General features: G+C 37.3%; 1 protein-coding gene across 2 annotated transcripts in view; it reads right to left on the bottom strand.

Annotated features, from left to right (window-relative positions):
• Positions 1 to 5521: 5521 nt before the first annotated feature.
• Positions 5522 to 19872, bottom strand: part of DCP1 (decapping 1) — a 111684-nt gene continuing 97333 nt past the window's right edge. For both annotated transcript variants that reach the window (XM_089384126.1, XM_089384127.1), the window contains 2 exons: positions 6495 to 6941; positions 5522 to 5815 (listed from right to left, as the gene is read on the bottom strand). In XM_089384126.1, coding sequence (XP_089240252.1) covers positions 5759 to 5815; positions 6495 to 6941 — 504 coding nt within the window. In that variant the 3' untranslated portion in view covers positions 5522 to 5758. The remainder of the gene's footprint in view (positions 5816 to 6494; positions 6942 to 19872) is intronic.

The following is a 19872-nucleotide window of genomic DNA, read 5'->3' as shown; positions in this document are numbered from 1 at the left end:
TTTTGGCTTATGCGATGTATTTTGATGATATGTATCTTTCCTTATCATGAGGCTTGTGATCTCTCCCTTGGGAAGTTGTTAAGGGACTTGTGGACTGGTCGGGGAGATTGATCTTGAAAGAGAGAGAGACTTGTACATTTGATCTCTCCCTTGGGCAGTCGCTGAGAGACCTATGGATTGGTCGAGGAGATTGATCTTGAAAGAGAATGAAAAGTACCTCCCTAGCTAAGGGGGAGTGTTGAAAATTGGTAGTTATGGTCAGTGTTTTCATTATCAAATTGATGGAGAAAATTCATATTTTTCATGTTGACCAAATCAGCCTAAAGTGCACAAGTTGACCCACATGATGAATGGGTTTGACCTTAAGGTCAAAACCATCCTAAACCACATATAAATAGAAGTTCGGTGGAGCTCATTTGGCATCAGATCAACTCACATCATTCGAATTGAAATCACACGAAGTCCACACATGCATAGGAGACAATGAGAATTTTTGTTATGCATTGACCAACCCTCTATTCTTTTGTTTGACCAACGTTGACTTGGGAGAGTTTGCTTTTGTTTGACCGAATTCTTTGATTGTTTTGGAGGCCGAATATTTCAATGATTCGTTGACTTGGTTTGACCAAAGTCTTGTTTTGTTTTTGGGCCATTGACCACATGTCAACTCTATCCCTTTGACCGAGAATTACAGTGGTTCGTTGACTAAGGTTTGGACCAAATTTTGACACTCCTGTTTAGAGCTACCTCAGGCTAAAATTCAGCCCCTTTGTTGCAAACTTGGACTTTGACCAGGATTGACTATTTTCTCTCTATTGATTGCTTTGACTTGGAAATATTGAGGTCAAAATTTGGAATCTTGTTGGAATATTTTGATGTACGTTTTGATGAACTAAATTCTCTCTCTCATAAGGAAAGATTGTTGGGGTTTCCCCTTATGGGTTTTTCCCTGGCTGCTAGCCTAAATATTAGTGTCTTTTGTCTCTTGTTTTACTACTTACTGTGATATTTATTGCTCTATTGAAAAAAAGTTAATGGATGAATATTTTCATGTATAACTGTGTAATGATTGGAATGTTATAGGAAGTCTACTTGTATAATTGGAAGTAGTTATAAATTTGAAAAATTTGTAATAGTCTTGATTGCACTAAAAAATCAACACAAATGACACCAAAACCATGGATAAAAGGGTGGTAAGAACCTTCGAAAAGTAGATGAGACTTAAGGCTACAATGAGTAAGTCGAGGATTCAATAATATGACATGGTAAAAAGACAAGAAATTACAGGATTTGGGCTTACGGATGGGACGAAAACGTAAAAGGGAGTTAACTTCCAATTCATGTGAGAGGAAGAAAGGTTATGCCAAATGTGTGGAAACAAAATGTTACATGAGAGACTAGGAACAAGGTAATCAAAGAACGACATAAGTAACGTTGGGAAGATCTGACACACACATGGGAGAGAGAATCTCACACACTATTACAAGTTGAAGAAGCTTTCACGATTAGCAAAAATTGCAAGAAAAGGGCAAATATTCCTAACGAATTATTCATGGAGTTATCAATAACTAGCTATGATACCATGCCAAGTTGAGGAATAACTAACTTTGCTTGATTGATGTCGTTAACTTGAACCATACTAAATAAAAAACTCTTAATATTCTTAATTTATTTATTTACAAAATATTTACAATTACACAAATTCCCGAAAATGTGTATCCAACGTAAAGAAACTCATACACAATCCAATCTTTTATATGCATTGTATAATCCTTAATCTCCTCAAGTGGAACTCACAACATTACAATGCTTTCAACTTTTCTCAAATTTCTCACTCCAGAAGTCTTCTTTTCCAAAGGTTGAGACTTTAGGATAACTAACAACCTCATTGAATGCTCAAGGATTCAAGAATCCAACAAAAAGAATACCCATAACTAAGGGAGAGCCTTGCTACAATGGTCAACTGCGAATTAATGGAGACCAAAGACGAGGGTAGTAAAAGATGCCCTTCTAAAAATCACTCAGTATAGCCATCTTTGAGAGGCCCTGAGGATATGCAAGAGCAACAAGGGTGTTTTTTCTAGCTTTGGATGACTAACCAAATCACTACCATATAGCTTTCAACCTATATAAAAGAGCCAAGTTTATAGCAAGTGAGCCTTAGCTTTGCAAAAACCCGATTGGAAAAACTGGCCAACACATTTACAAAGGCAAGCCTCTAAAAATCTATGCAAGTCGAAGTTCACGATTTTAAAGTGGTTGCTATAAAACCTTCGAGGCTTCTCCCCAAAGATAGTTATTAATATATATTTCATGTACTACACAATAATTTAGGTGTGTCGATGTAAATTTTGGTAAAATTAAGTGTCTTAATTATGTAAGAAATATCCACTTATAATTTCTATTGATTATTACTCATTTAACTTTCATATGTTATAACATTCAAACATGAGTTACATGCAAAACATGATGATTGAATTTTAATTATATGTTCGATGTCTATCCATAGATGTATTTTAATTATATGTTCAAAGTGTAAGGGGGTAAATTAATGCATATAAACGTTATGAGATCCATGCCCACCATGTCCTATGAGGCTACCAACCATGATTGTTGTTAGTGATTAATACTACATTTGAAAATCTAAGAAGGGGTGATTCACAAATTATTTGCAAGATACCAACTTCCTCACATCAAACCAACCATGATTGTTGTTAGTGATTAATACTACATTTGAAAATCTAAGAGGGGGTGATTCACAAATTATTTGCAAGATACCAACTTACTCACATCAAACCATTATATGTGAGAGGGTGAAGGATATTTTTCTTTGGATACACATGCACACACACACAAAAACTCCTCAAGTAATAAGGGTGAGGTGGAGTCATATTCAACTCCACGGGAAATTTGGAATTGAGTTTGTTTGAGGGATTGTGATAGTGACAAATAATGAACCAAAGATTAAAAGCTTCTTCAAAGGACTCTTATCCTTGAATCCTAACAGGTAAGCCACCATAGTGGCTTTATACTCATTTTAAGAGTTGTGCAAGGGTTAATAATAATATCTTCTCCCTCGCTCAAACAATTAGAAGAATCAAACAATAGATTTCATGTGCTCCATCACCATAATATGACCAACAAGCAAAACGAGATGCATTATTGAACCTTGGGCAATGCATTAGAATGGGGGGATAACTCATCACACCCCTCCCTAGGATTTAAAGGCTTCAGCGTTGATCAGCATGTGAAACTGCAAGGTAAAGTCTCCATTCTCTTGACGATGGATCAATGGTGGACATCAATCATACACCTTGTAGCTTATGAAATGATTTATATTGGATGACACTTATGTGGACTATAAAATGTGGGTTGTTTGTTTGCGAAGAAAGTTACTACAAGAATTTTAAAAGGGTTCTTGACAAGGCCTCACTGGAGTCATTCTCTAGTTTCAAGGCAACCCAAATCCTACAAAAGACCTTTCCTTTCCAAGCTATTAGCTAGCCTCGTCCCCTTCTTTCTTTGTTTACATGATTCGCTCTGGCTGTAGTGGTCATTCCATTCTAACACCACCTAGTTTTCATGGCTTCAACCCTTGATCATCATCTCCTTCAAACATTTTCTAGTTAATGTGGCTTAACCGTTTTACCTTGCAACCAAATCTTCTAGCTATAGTTGGAGAATTATGGCCAAGCCTAATAGGGATCACATTAGTCAAAGAAGGGTAACATATTGTGAATATAACAAATGTCTTGCATGTAAGTTGAAACATTTGAATAAGGAAGCAAGATATTGTTTGAAAGAGGTGGGTGAGGCTCATTGTGGAGTTATAAATGCATGCCTTATATGGGAGCAAGCATAGTTAAAAGTGCATCTGACACTACAATGTATGTGGTTGGCTTGAGAAACTAGCAAAAAGTGGTAGACTCATTTATGGGCATTCAGCTTTGTAGGACTTTAAAGATTTCACTGAAAGTCGACTCTATAAAACATATGGTTCAAAGGATGGTAATTGATCTTGGCATTCCAAATTCGATCTAGGTTACCCCTGCTCTTTCTAATTCTTATTGGGTATCGTCCTCCAATGGAACATCCATGGCCTCCGCCCAAGTTCCAAGAGAAGAAAGCGAAGTGTGGACCTCTTGAAGTGTGAGGAAAAGTTAAGGAAAATGATTTCAATCTCTTTTTTAATTTCCATGTCTTAACATGTTTTTTAGAATTATATGTTCACTTCACCAACACGCTAGACAGCGTAACTAGGCAATTGTGGTAGGTACTTTTTAGACCCTGTGGTAATTATGGGTAGACTAGTTCACTTGTAGCTTTTTTGTTTGAAAGGTAGAAACTTCACTACTATTTTGTCATAGCTACTTGGCATGGTCGTAGCCCACTTTCATTTTTAATATGATTTTTTTGTGTCTGTGTGTTGAGCTTAACACTTTCTTAGAAAAGGAACTTAGAATTAAATTAGCTCACTACTTTAAATAAGTCTGAGAATCAAGACCTTGATGAAAGTTCGAGGGTGAATTGAAAGTGTAATACTCAAACGGTGGTGAGAATCCAAAAGCCATCACTAAACAGAAATTAATTAGGACCAAAATGGAAGAACTAATTAACTGTTAACAATCTTTTTAATGATTCTGATTTCTTCCATTCATTTGTTATGTAGGTTTGCCCATAGCCCAAGATTCAATGAGAAATTAGCAACACTGAACATGAAGAATAGGTTGAGAGAAGATTTCTTTCTATTGTGGAAGTTGTGGAAAATGTAGGTAGGTGGGTCTATGATACAGCAAACACCTGCACAAGGCAGACTAGATATATGCAAAGAATAGCCCTGTATTGGCAAATAAATGCTATCATTGGCAAGGTGCTTGTGGAAATGTCAAAAGCTCAATAATAAATCTTGCTTAGCATTGATGATGAGCAACCGCAGCTGAAGAAACTGAATTCCAAAGTCTCTATGCTGGCAAAGAAGGTAGCAGACTTGGAATTTCCCAGCTCCGTGGGAGAACACAGGGACACCTAATACCATTCTGGTGGATTCTCCATCTAGTTAAACGGCCACCCTTTTAATTTTTGTTTTCTACATTAGATGCAGCAAGGCTACTAATCAAGGAAATGATAGGACACGACTCAATAATTTTTCAGATGCTATTAAACTTTTTAGTTTATCTGATAGTGTGATATCATAATTGTACTTAATGTATTCTTTCAACCAACTATTCAACATATAAAGGATAGATGGAATAATAATACCAGAAAAAGCACTACCATCCAGTGAGCTCAGTGTCTATGAACTTATTATTATGTCACAATAGTATGTGCCTGCATAGATCCTACTAAATCTCCAGTAGAATATAGCTGCTGAAAGTCACATAATAATAATACTAATAATAATTTTGTGCTGCTTTCCAAACAATAATGGTACATCTCTATTAAGACTTCCATAAGAAAGATAGCCAAAAATAATCATCTCCTTAAAATACCATATGAAAGGAATATAATGTGAGAGAGCAACTTAAAAGAAAATACTCCACATAAAACAAATGAAATTATAATAAAAACCCATCTGCAATGTACAAATGGAAATTTACAAGTTATATAAACTTTTTTAGATGGTTGTCGGGTACAACAATATACTACAGAAATCTTGTACACAAAACCATCATCGAAGAAAATGGATACATCTAAAAATTACACAAGAAAAGTGTGTTTACAAACAGAAACGCTGCAAAAAGCATTTTCCCAAGCATCTTCATGAAAGGTGAGCATTCATCATTTCCCGATACACCATGTCAATGAAATGTTCATTCTGCAAATTGAAACGAAGATCATGAGCTTCAGTAGCACAACTAGCACTGTAAGATTTCAACCAAAGGTTAAAGAATTCAAAACTATATGTCGTACTGCTTCCTTATGTGTCCTTCAATTTGTGATTTCCAACAGCCCCTTATTTCTACTAAATTACACAATGCTCCAAATGAACGGTAAATGAATAATATATCAAAGAAGCCATCACCTTGAAAAGATGGTTGATCCAAAACAAAAATATTGGTTTCCCAATGCAAACACAATGGAACACTCTCATCTTATCAAAATAAAGTAACGATAAGTGCTGCACAGAACAGCATATGTTCCACTACAAAATCTACAAATTTCCATGTAAATGTACAAATTTAAATAAAGGTCTGACATCACGTGGCATGCCCTTATTATTAGCATTAAATATACGTATGCCATGCATGCAAAATTAATATGAAATTAAAAACAATCCTATGAGGAAGGCATGCATTCATATTTTCAATGTTTTTAATCCTCCCCCCCATATAGGATGCCCCATTCATAATTTTACTATCATCTATCACCCAAAAAACTTCGGTAAGACTAACCCCATAGCTAAATGTTAGTATGAAATTCAAAGAAAACGTGGCTTGCAAAATTAATGATAAAAGGAAACTGGAATGAAGAGATTGTAGACAGTGGATACATACCTGGATTAATTTAACTAAAGCATCACGGATACCATCTCTTGTTATAATTGGTCCATGACTCATGCTTGAAGCTGGAGCAAGAGATGGGGGCGGAGTAGGAGGGGGAAAAGGTTGAAGAAGGGGTGAACCATGTGAAGGCTGCAGTTGTGAGGGTGGTTGAACAGGTGGGGCTGTCAGTGTGGAAGAAATGGGTGGAGCCATTAATGCTGGAGATACCAATGATGGTACAAAGAAAGAAGGTTTGACCAGGCGATTGATGCCAGCTTCTGAGCCATCCATGGAACTTACTGGCACAGATGGCACAGCTATTGGAGGAGTGAGTATCGATGTTGGTGGAGCTGGTGATGAACTTGTCAATGAACGACTTGGTAAGGAGTGTGTTGATGTTAATGGCCGCATAGGCAATGACGATGTCAAATTTGAAGGATTGTTTGTGTGCAAAGGTCCCTGCAAATAAAATACACAAAATACCTTATTATGTGTCAATCATGTATTAAAATTATGTGAATAATGCACAGGATCATGAATAGGATCATTTCTACTTCATATATATCCAACTGGACGGATTTATGAATAGATTTGCATTATACATAGAAAATTAAAAATATAAGCATGGTACACATGGACACAGAAAGATGGACATCGATGCTCAAAACTGAAAAAACAGAACATACATTCTCTTTGAAATTTCTGTGCATGATTGGATTGAGGTCTATTTATAGCTCTACCCTAAGAGAGCAGTTAAGCTAAGTCATGTAACAAGGTTTATATATATATAAAAAAATGAAATATAGACAAAAAGATTCAAATTTTGTTAGAATTTAGAAAGTAGAATACTTACATGGTACAAATTCAATCATACAACTAGTTACTACTTAGTACTTACTCATACTACAATGATGATCAAATGACAAATGCACAAGAAATTAGAACCATAAACTGCAGTTTTCTCATTAAGTCATCAAAATCAAGATGTACTACATAGATATTGAGTCACCGTTACTATAGGTGGGAATGCCAATGGAAAATACAAAATAGGGTACTAGAACTATAGATGGAAAAAACTCATAGCTCATTACCATCAGTAGTCATCCATGTCAAATCAAAATCAACATCACTACCATTGCTTTCTCCTCCATCCTTCCCCTCGTCCTCCTCTATATCTAGTCTAATCAATGCATCTACTGGTGTGGAGGATGACCCCTCAAGAGGATTGCCATAAAAAAATGACCAGATCTAGCACCAATTCATTAAGATCCAAGTTGACTAATGCCAAACCAACACTATTATCCAAACCTAGCATCAGGAAACACATCCCAAATCTTTGTCTTTCCCTTCAACCACTCCTCCCTCTACCTATATATAAGATGGAGGCTAATGTGCACATACACCATTGTCTTTGTCCTAGATTGCTCAAGCCTCCTTTTCTTCAAACTATACAAATTCCCACATGTGCTCCAAGTCCTCTCACAACAAGACAATGAAGTAACCTGAGAGAGGAGCATTATGGCTAATGGTTGTAGAAGGGGGAATATTGCCCCATAAGTTTACCACCAACATAGGGCTTCTCAGCCTCTTTGTCTCTAAGCACATCATAGCTTCCAAATCTCCTAGTGTTAGTGTAAAACTCTATGAAGCCTTCCTCCACTTCATTAATGGATGCTCTATCCTAATATATCCATCTAAATGTATCCTTCTTCCCCTATGAAATAACACCATCCATGTGAGGAGAGAACCTTTGTGAAGGCCCATCATTGATTCAATCACTAGATTCAATCACTGAGCCAAGCAATGTTCTTATTCCACTGGATGCCAAGAATACCCTGTATGGTGTCGACTAAGGTCTCTACTGATGTCCCACATACTGAAAGCACTCATTCTATAAAATAACAACCTTCAAGGACTCAATCATGGAATCCCTACTGAAGAAAGTGTAACTAGGTTCAGTCTTCATAAATGTAATTTTGATCTTTGTAATTGTAAAGAAAAGGAATTATTACTTTTGTCATTTATAACAATGAGTTTCTTGCTTATTGAATAGGTCAAGCACATGTTTAAGTCCTTCTAGGAAGTCAAAGAATCAATGTATTTGTTGAAGACCCTTATGGGCTTGTTACACCATGTAAAAATATGTATTAGAGTCAAAAGAAGACCTCCAAGCAAAGTCCCAAGCCTCCTCCATATGTCGACATCATAAAGGGAAGCAAATTGAATTATAGAGATCAAGTCGGCCTAATAGGAGGGGCAGACTCCTATATAAAGGGCCATTTGACTTCTCCAATACGAAGCAATTCATCTCTGAAATCAGCGAAGGAGGATGAGTAAAGGGTTCAAGAAGGACGAAGAGAGGTGTCTCTATTGCAGTGAAGGAGGAATTGGAGATCGAGTTTTCAAGGCTTGTTTTAGGGCCTATTACAGTCACATGTGTGAAGATAAGGAGGCTCTTTCTGCTGTCATATCAGCCCTCCTATTTCAGTCATAAAAGATAATTAATTGGGCTAGAAACGAGTGCCTATTAGGCCTCTTACTCAAGCGAAGAAGGAGGCTACTCAAGCTAAGGAAAGAGAAGGAATCAAGCATCATATTCTTGAAGGTATACCCCACATGTGCGAAGGAAAGGAGGACATACTACTGCTGTTCCAGATCTGCAATCTTAGAGAAGTAAAGAAAGCTCGGTTGGGTGGTAACAAGGTCATCTTCTTGAGTTAGAAAGGCTCCATCTCAAGCGAAGGAAGAAAAGTACAAGGTTCTCTCTAGGGCATACAATCTAGGGTTTCTGCAATTGCCGAAAAGAAGTGCCATCAGTTGCCTAAAGGAGGACGAAGTGCTACAAAGAAGTAAAAGGCAAAAGGCAAGACTTGTGCTTGGATGATCTTCTTGTCAAGGGTCTAAGGTTTGGCATTTGTCAATTGAAGCTTCAGTAAGAGAAATTTGCAGAAGCGTTTTCCTCTCTAGGAGAGAGAGGTTTTGCACTGGCTGAGAGACAATATCTTGTGTTCTTGTCTCTTGTGCTTCGGTCATTGTTTGATGAAGTAAGAGAACATACAATAATAATAAGAAGAAGAAGATTGTGATAATAAGAAATATACAAGTACTTCACAAATTGTTATCATTGCTAGAAGAATCTCATCATAACTCAGATGCCCTAGATTCTTCAACAATCCCACCCCTCATAGCTCTGTCCTAGGATGGGTTGGTCGATGTCTACAAACTACAACAAAGAGATGATATGCTCCATGATCTTAAAATGGTAAAATCTACCCTTTCCCACCACCCATCATCTAACACTCTATCCTTGACATTGTTTGAGGAAGCTTGATTCATCTTTCTCCAACAAGACCAAAGCTCTAAAATAACCAAGGACCCAAGAGTGGTCTTGACCTCCCTCAATGTCTTAAGCATGATGAACGAGAAGGAAAATCAAGTCTTTGCAATCTTCAACAAATGTTAGATGTTTTTACCCTTTATATATTGTGAAGGTATTGGTATGGTTTTGTACAAAATTGCAGATATGATGTGCATCCTCAATAAGACTTTCCATCCATGTCACATTCAACGCAATAGATTAAGTCCGACATTCAAAGAATGAACAATGTAGTGTGTCCAAAATATCTATGGATATTCAACTTCCACAATCATGCCAACGACCTTGCAAACAAATGCATTATTTGTAATAATTTGCACAAAAGAATCAACACCTACATCTTCGATAGCTTTAATGAACAACTCACCCACATATTGTGCATCCTTGTATTTTCCAAGGTCATCCCCCACTTTCGAAAAGATTGGTCCATTTAGGAAAGACACCAGAAATTGATAAGTGGATGGCGTGTTACCTTTGTCCATCCATCAAAAACAATGCTACCACTAGATGAGGGTCATGAGGATTTAATATGCTCTAGTATTTTATCCACCCCCTTCTTTGCCTTAACCAACAATGTGGTTCTAAGCCTCTCTAAACTAGGAGGCACATATCCAGTTGGATCCCTTTCAACTAGATCTCAACACATCTCAATAAACAAAGGACATTGTGCAATATTAGATGAAATTACCTTAAATTGAGTATGGAAAAAACAACTCACCCACTAGTTTCTAGGGATCATTGACTGCTTAGTAGTAAGAAATATGAGCTAGCAATGTCTTTAACGTCTTTGGGGAAGGGGGAGGGGAATGGACCCTTGAGTCCATAACAGTCTGGAATTTGAAGCAATGTTGCTATCAGTTTATCTATTGGTGCGCCTAGTTGATGCACGTACCATAAAGGACATAATCTGCTAAACAAGATTTGGTCAAGGAGGAAGCTAGAGTGTGGGCATGACGTCTGATGACCTCCTATGTATAAAGGGCTAGACATATGGAATGAACATTTGTTCTTCAAGTTAGATACTCCAAAAGACTTGGAATATGTAGATCTCCATTTAGGATACAAGAATATATATTAAAATGTATGAATGAGAATATGATGATACAATTGAAATTGAATGCCTGCTTATATACCCTATGCAGGTGTCCCTTTATGAACGGTCATGTCTCCTTAGACATGCCTCATTGTTTAAATAATTATTATTTAATTACATATTATTATGATTCTTATTTATTATCTATATTTATTACTTTTACATAAATTATATTCATAACATTGCCTTCCACTTCAAAAAGCTTTGTCCTCAAAGCTTACTGATGAAAATGCTTGATCTCTTTTTTGTTTCAAATGTCTTCTCATCTTGGAACTTTCATCTTTGTTGATACAAGTTGATATGACCCTTCGAGTGATATATAAAATTGTCGCACGAAGGAAGGATCTGACCATCCTAAATTAATTTTCTGTGGGATCTTTTTATTACTGGACTGAGTTGTGTGCACTTCAGTTGCCATCTGAACATAAGTTTGTTGTTTATGTTCTAAGTGATACAGATTCTTAGATTGATTGAGATGTATATTCTTGTGATTCGGATGTAGATAAGGAGTTCATTTGGTTTGTCCTTTCTTTTTCATGTGTGTGGCAAGAATCTGATTCACTTCAGGGTACGATGTCGTCAAGTTGGTTACAAACTCTTCGTTTGGAATTTTCATCAGAATTGCAACATGTGAGCGTATGTTTCCTTCAACTGACTTATCCTCTTCTTGAGTTGTGGTATTGACTGGTTCGGTATTCATTCCTTTATCTTCAACTAGAGTTGTTACAATTGGCATTTTCGATACTTCCTCTTGAATATAATGCTCTAACTTGTCTTTTAACGACTTCTTGTCCTTTATAAGCTTCTTAATTTGTGTCAGTAGTTTTTCACCATGGTATTTAAGCCAAGAAACTTCTTCATTTTTTTAAGCAGTGATATTGTCAGCTTCTCTTTGCATATTTTGTAGTATTTTTTTATCTTCTTGAAAAATTACTTTTGAGATATCTAGTATGTCTTCTGGTATTACTGAATTCGGCTTCACTGTAACATCTTGTAGCGTTACTTGTTTCTTTTTTAAGAAAATGTCAAAAACTTCTCTTTCTTATTCAGGATGAAGGAACCTAGGGTTTCCATCCAGGGTGAACCTAAAATAATGTCACTTTGATTGCTCCATAGGTTTTGAACTAAGAATTGTGATATGAATGTATAATCTCCAATGTTTAATTGTAGATTGGTTATTTCATATTTTTGTTGCCATAACAGTCTAATTTTCCGATTATATTTGAATCATTAATTAGTTTGCGATTTTAGGTTTTATGTAATTTTTATCTTTAGCTAGCGAGATAGCGATAGTAAAATCTTTTCCTGCAATAGACCCTTTAATTCTAAATACCACTGAGGCATAGTTATATTTAGTTTCTGGGAATCTTCCTTCTTTCATTTCAAGATTAGAATCTATTCTTTTTTCTTCAATATTTGACTATATTTTGCCTTTTTCAAGATAAGATACCAGACTATTTTTCACTTGGTACCTTTTTGTAACCTTTTTAAACTTGATTGTCCTTTTTTTGTTTTTTTGTAATTTCCTTTTATTTTTCTTCTTTCACCTTTTAAAATTCTTCCAATTAATAAATAAATATATATATATACATTTTAATTAGTAATATATATTATTATCTTTTTATATATTTTTTAAATTAACTTATTTAACTTTATAATATAATATAGCAATTATTATATGGTTTTATTATATAAACTATATAATAATAATGAACTTAATATATGGATATCAAATAGTGAATGGACGGGATGCGACGGGAGAAAAGACGCAAAACACGATGTTGTGGCCAGGGAATGGTGTTGGGTCGAGCAATGGATGGGTGTGGGACAAGCAGCTTATGGGTGTGGCAGATCGATTGGAAACAAGCGGCTGTAGGTTTTCACGGTAGATATAAGGGTGGGGAGGGATAGTTCAGCACCGGGAACAGTGCAGCGGTGCAACAAGGATTTGTGATGAGAGGGAGCGAATATGGACATGGCATCCCGATGGAGGTTGGTTGCGGTTGGTAGGCGATGGTTGTCGATATAGAGACTCCCCTCGGAACTCTCTGTGAAGGGTGGACTATAGACTGCAGCGTCGGTGGTTACGTGTTGGAACACTGCGTTTAGATGACGAGGGTTGTCGAAAGAGTTTAGCGACATAGTTGTTGGGGGTAAGACGATGTCTGGCAGAGAGCGAGGACGGGAGTCGAGGTGGATGGACTCGGGTAGCAAAGACAATTTAACAGGGGATTGCGCAATTGGATTGCTTGATGCAGTGGCAATGGAGTCGAGGGGGCACAGAGGAGGTTGTGGGTCGTTCAGCGGCAACCTATGACTAGAGGAGATAGAAGACGACAGCGAATGGGAGAGTCTTGGTCGAGGAATGCAAACTACATATGGTGGCTACAGATTGGTTATGGAAGTGTCGGGTGAGGAGGGCTCCCGGTGGAACGACGTTGCGGTGGGATGGTCAAGAGTGGCCATCGGTTGATTGCAATGTACAGGAACCACTATGCGGATAACAACTTTACAATACAACAATGCACAATTGTATCTTCCAAAATACAATATCAAATGCAGTTGGTTTAATGATTCCCCTTCATGTATATTGTTTCTCATGTAATTATTCGTTGATACCCTCACGTTCCCTGAAAATTTTTGTAATAATTCCTTTTAATAATGAAATCGTCAGCAGAAAAACCCAAATCTGGTTAGAAGTAAATAATTGTACAGAAAATCTATTTCATTGCCTATACAATGGGCAGAAATTCGGCCACTGATTGGATCAATCTTCTTGGACGGTGGCTACAGTGGCACCTGTCAGTTTTGAGTAGCGACTGTTCAGTTAATTGTATTTTTTTTGTTTTTGTTTTTTTTCTTTTTTTTCTTTTATATTTACAATTTTTTTTCTTCCTATGTATATGTATTTTTTTATGGATATAGATACTCTTTTGTTTTTCTTTCCACCCATTTTTTCCCCTTTCTGTAATTTTTTTTATATAATCACTTTTTTTTAAATAATGGCTAAAGTTCTAATATTATGGAGAAGCTCCAATTTTTGTGTAGCGAATGCTTCAGCCACAACGACAACAAAGTTGACGATTTTTATGGCCAAGGAACTAGATCGGAGAATGCACTCTGTGCAGCGGTTGAGCGGCTAGAGGATCGAACTGCTCCGATGCTAAATGGAATGAACAAAGTTCGTTCTTCAAGTTAAATACTCCAAAAGACTTGGAATATGTAGATCTTCATTTAGGTTACAAGAATATATATTAAAATGTATGAATGAAAATATGATGATACAATTGAAATTGAGTGCTTGCTTATTTACCCTATGCAGGGGTCCCTTTATGAACGGTCATGTCTCCTTAGACATGCCTCTTTGTTTAACTAATTATTATTTCATTACATATTATTATGATTAGTATTTATTATCTATATTTATTACTTTTACATAAATTTTATTCATAACATCTCCAATCTGAGCATCGAAAGAAACTGGGCATGGTCTAGATCCTCTTGAACATGTAATGAAATCTCCTACAAATCTCATAATAAATGGGGCAACATAAGATGAAATGCTCCTCAATCTCAATCCCTCGAAGATGGCACAACTAGCACATAATGTCTTATTGATCAATCTGGTGGTCAATATCAATCTGCAATCTCTGAACTGTCCCAATGGGATATGAATGACATGCATCCAATGGTGAAACACGTACTAGGGCTGAACAATGAGTCCATCCCTCATCACCACGAAGTGCTCAGCATAGAGAACCATCTTGGGATGTAACCTACCCTAAGGGCTTATCCAAGTGACCTGTACATATTTCATGTAGATATCATCTTGAATGATTTTATCCATATCCTATTTGGTTGGTAGGAGGTGGTAGGGTGGACATGGGAGTGTATCTAAAAGGAGGAAGTTGGTCCATCATAATTTAAATTGAAGCAAGGAGATCCTAAACCTCGATGTACCAACACCAACATCAACTCTTATCTATATTTATTACTTTTACATAAATTTTATTCATAACATCTCCAATCTGAGCATCGAAAGAAACTGGGCAGGGTCTAGATCCTCTTGAACATGTAATGAAATCTCCTACAAATCTCATAATAAATGGGGCAACATAAGATGAAATGCTCCTCAATCTCAATCCCTCGAAGATGGCACAACTAGCACATAATGTCTTATTGATCAATCTGGTGGTCAATATCAATCTGCAATCTCTGAACTGTCCCAATGGGATATGAATGACATGCATCCAATGGTGAAACACGTACTAGGGCTGAACAATGAGTCCATCCCTCATCACCACGAAGTGCTCAGCATAGAGAACCATCTTGGGATGTAACCTACCCTAAGGGCTTATCCAAGTGACCTGTACATATTTCATGTAGATATCATCTTGAATGATTTTATCCATATCCTATTTGGTTGGTAGGAGGTGGTAGGGTGGACATGGGAGTGTATCTAAAAGGAGGAAGTTGGTCCATCATAATTTAAATTGAAGCAAGGAGATCCTAAACCTCGATGTACCAACACCAACATCAACTCCAAGGACTAGCTACTCCAATGAACTCAAGTGAACAATAGGCCAAGTATGCATATCGATTACACCCCTTGGTTGTATTAGCGATTCTCCAAACATGATGTAGAAGAGAGATGAGACCAAACATTGTCTCAAGTCAAAAAGGGTAAGTAAGCTCCAAACTTTACAAGAGTGATGAGCTAAGGTATTGTGTGCTTGCACCAAATGGTGCGATGAAGGAGGATGGTCTGTACTCTATTTGGTGAAGACCAATCAAACTCTAGTAAACCAGGTCCCCAAAACTTAAAGCCATGTAGAATTGTGGGTGGGACAAGAGTGTCCATGAGTGACATCTTGGCCAATATGTCCCGAAAATGATTCTAGAAATAATGCCTCTCAAGAAGGGCCAAGGATCCATGGCCCTTGCTAATTCAGACGTGAAATGCATGCTGCAAACTAAAGTGAGGTCTTCTGAATAGTAACCCCAAGTAGATATATGAGTTGGTGATCTCGATCACCTCTCCTTTAAAAAAGGAATGTTGATCAGAGAGGATCTTCTTCGACACGTTGAAGATCATGAACTTGGTTTCACCTAGGGTGACTATTAACTAACAAAAATCACAAAAAAGGGCCATGGCATCCAACTATTCCCAACAGGCAACTCATTGCCCCAAGCAATGATCGGATATCTACTGTGCATGTGTTATATTCTTTGCACAACTATTCCCACAGGCAACTCATTGCCCCAAGCATAGTGGGCAGATTGTAGGGGGGATGAAGCCCCCTTGAGCAGGGGTTCGAGGATAGCACCCCTGATAGATAAGAAAAAAGGGCAGTTTACTGTTTTTTTTAGCAGTTTTCAGCACATGGTTTCACTTTTAGTGGTTTTGGGGCACATAGTGGTTCAACCCATGGTTTGTAATATCGATGAAGGAACTACGGTTGTATTCCAATCAAGGGTTAATGGATTGGGGTTTATGGATGCTACGACATATACACATTGTATTGTAACATTGTAAAGAGAAAATATACTAAAAAAACTTTTTGGTTTTCTCAGTTTGGGTTTCCAAGATAAACTCTTTGTGTTAATGTGTGTGTGTGTGTCATTACATCTCTTTTCTTTTTATTAAGAATCTAATTTTAGCAATTAGTTGTACAAGGTTAAAACCTACAACCATCTACAAACGTCAAGATAGAAATCAAGACATGTTGTAGAAGGCAACCATCACCGTGCTAGATGTGCTCATGCAAGGACTCTAGCTCATCAATGTATATCCCAAATAGCATGGGGGACAGTTGCAACCTTGTTTTACAAAATAGTACTTCAAATAAAATCTAATAGCCTGTGTACTATGCATAAATGACGAAGAACTAACTCATTTAAACACATGATGGCAAACAAAGTGATCTCTAAGATGCCAATGTCTTTAAATCTCTAGAATAAAGCATCCTTGGGGACAATGTCAAAAACTTTCCAAAATTATACAAAATAGCGAACTTTCAAAAAGCGATGTTGGGCTTCCTCAAAGATGGCCCTGAATGTAAAGACATGATTAATAGCCTGGTGCTCAGATCAAAATCTAACCTATCCTCTAGCTCTAAGATGCCTCCACTCAAGCACCCTAAACAGTGGTAGGTGGAGGGATGTAACATAGAGATTCAAGAATGTGTCACCCAGCATGATCATCCTATAATTGTTGGGATCTGAGTTGGGGCCCTATTTGTGTATCAAGCAAATGATGTGTGTTGACCATGCTAATGGGAACCCTATCCAAACCACCTGGTTTAAGAGATCAACCAAGTAAGAAGCCAAAACATAAATACTAAGCTTAAAGAACTCTTCTTCGAAACCATCCTCCTATGCTACTTTGTGGTTATTCATCACCCAAATGGCCTCTCTGATGTCACTTGTCAATGAATAAGAGCTTGAAGATGGCAAAGAGGTAACCTAAACCTAGGGATCCCCTAGGATGACATAGAGAGTGGATACCTAGGAGAACATGGATCTAGGGTTAAAGTTGAATGAGAGGGGGAAGTGGCGGGGAAGGGTTGCGTGCCAAAAGTGTTTCAGGAAGTGAACAAGGGAAGCACATAAGTCTCATCTCCTCTAAGAAACAAAGAGGCATTTCTTGCAGCAGAAGAGATGACAATAGGAAGCTTTGAGGTTGGGAAGGAGGGGTGAGCATGGGTGAATGTGTATCAAAGTTAGAGGTGGAGAGCTTTGCATTTCTCATCATACCATCAATTCATAGGGCAAGAATTGGTTCTTTGGGAAGTGGAAGTAGACCAAGTGGAGTGAGGATAAGACTTGAGGGCTACGCCCCAAATGATGGATGAGAGGCAATTGTACTTGGTAGATATAAAAGCTAATAGGGGAAACTAGGTTAGGAAGGGAAGCATCTAATGGAGGTGGGTAGAGAAGATGTTCATATCCCCCTCATCGAAATGGAAGATAGTATGGGGTGGGCCCTTAGGGAGTTGCGTTGGGAAGGGGGATGCCATCCAGGAGGGAGAAGGAAATGTCCAAATCCCCCTCATAGAAATGGAAGGTAGTATGGGGTTGGCCCTTGGGGAAGGGTGTGATGAGAAGGGGGGTGTTAGCCCTAGGAGAGAAGGAAAGAAGAGTATGATCAACAAGGGGATGGGAGAAACAAAGAAGTGATGAATAAAGGGGAGAAGATTTCGGCTAGAGAGAAAATAATCAAAACACTCACTCCTTTTCCATGAGGTCAGCATGTGAAAAAGCAAGAATATGGAAAACATAAAAGCCTACTAAGAATCAACAACTCCTGAGATTCCCCCAAGTGCAAAAGTTATCAACCATAGGGGATGAGAAGCCCCAAACGCATCATCAGACATCCAATAGAAACCCACTGACTCTAGATCTATCTCTTGGATATAGAACATGTCATCGGATCGCTCGTGGAGTGTGGTAGTTGAAGTGACCTAGAAGGATAACCTCCCTAAATATCAAGTATTTGGTGATGTCGACATACAAATCAATAAAGGAGTCTCCATTAGGCATGTCACAACAAACTTCGGTACCTAGTCCAAAGCCTCACTAGGTGACTTACACAATGTGCAACACACAAGAGTATCACCACCATTATCACCTCAACAACTACTCCCCTCTATTTAGTGAAGGACACAATCCAACACAAGGGAGGCCTTCCTAGTAGCAATTAGGGATCAATAAACTGATGGATATTAAGCTAAGATCCCCATAAGGATCCTAAAATGTGAATCCATCGAATGAGGGAATAGCAAATTAGGTTGTGAGGTGGATAGAGTAGATTTCAGATATGGATTTAAGGGAGTTATGGAAAATTTAAAGGTTATGGTTGACGTAAAGAGTCAAAAAGGTTTCTCAAACACACCAAATCAAGAAAATACTCAAGGCTGATATAAACTAGTGTTTTGGACCAGCAAATTACAGCAAAACAATAGTTTATAACAGCAGCAAACTTAGCCATTTTGATTGTGCAAAAGTTACAAGAAATGAAGACCAAATTAAATAGTAAACTAAGGACACAGTTGCAACAAAATTTTCACAATTAATACAGTATATAAAAGCAAATAAGACCTTGACATCAGCCCTAAAAAATAGCTGAAAATGCATGAAAAACTTCAATTTTGCTTCTCAAATGCACTTTAAAACAATGTATAACCCTACGACATACATCACCAAGTTATTAAATGTTGAAAATAGAAGATTTTGTTGTAACTCACCCCTAATTTACCATAAAATAAAAAGAAAAATGATTTTTATATCTAAAAAAAATGCCACAAATGAAATAAACTTGTGCCTTCTCAATCTAGGGCATATGGAGTTTACGATACAAATTATTCAAGGGTTTCTTTGGAGTGATTCTAAATCCAAACAAAACTAGGGAAAATGATCTAACTTACCCTAGGGTTTGAAATTTTAGTTTACAATTTTCTGAATGATTAAGGGAAATAAAAGACTATCTCTATTCCTCAAATGCTTGGAGGAAGGGTTTACCAATGGGCAATGAAGCAAATACCAAATAAACTAACTTCGCACAAGAACATTAATCCCATGGAACATAATACCAAGATAAAATAAATAAACTAACTTAATTCACTATGCACCATCCAAAATCCATTGTAAGCATCCAAGAAAAGAGATCACATCACATCACAAAATCCACCCAAGAAAGTCACTCAACTAGGCCTCCATTGTGTACAAGAGAGAGAAAGCACTAATGAAGAGAAATTACATCTAGGTGTGACAATGAATCCAAGAGGTAAATCGAGCCTATATTTATGGGAGAGCAACTAGGTTAATTTATCCTCAAATTAGGCTTAAAGCCCTAAAAAATTCTATATCCATGATACAAGGTGGATAGGTCATTAAGCCAAACCCCAAATATAGCCAATATT

This window comes from Pinus tabuliformis, chromosome Q (genome assembly GCF_031772625.1).
Source record: "Pinus tabuliformis cultivar Carrire ecotype Pingquan chromosome Q, CPIR1, whole genome shotgun sequence".
In the NCBI taxonomy this organism is placed as follows: domain Eukaryota; kingdom Viridiplantae; phylum Streptophyta; class Pinopsida; order Pinales; family Pinaceae; genus Pinus; species Pinus tabuliformis.
Note: the sequence above shows the minus strand (reverse complement) of the source record. Positions and strands in the feature narration are given on the sequence as shown.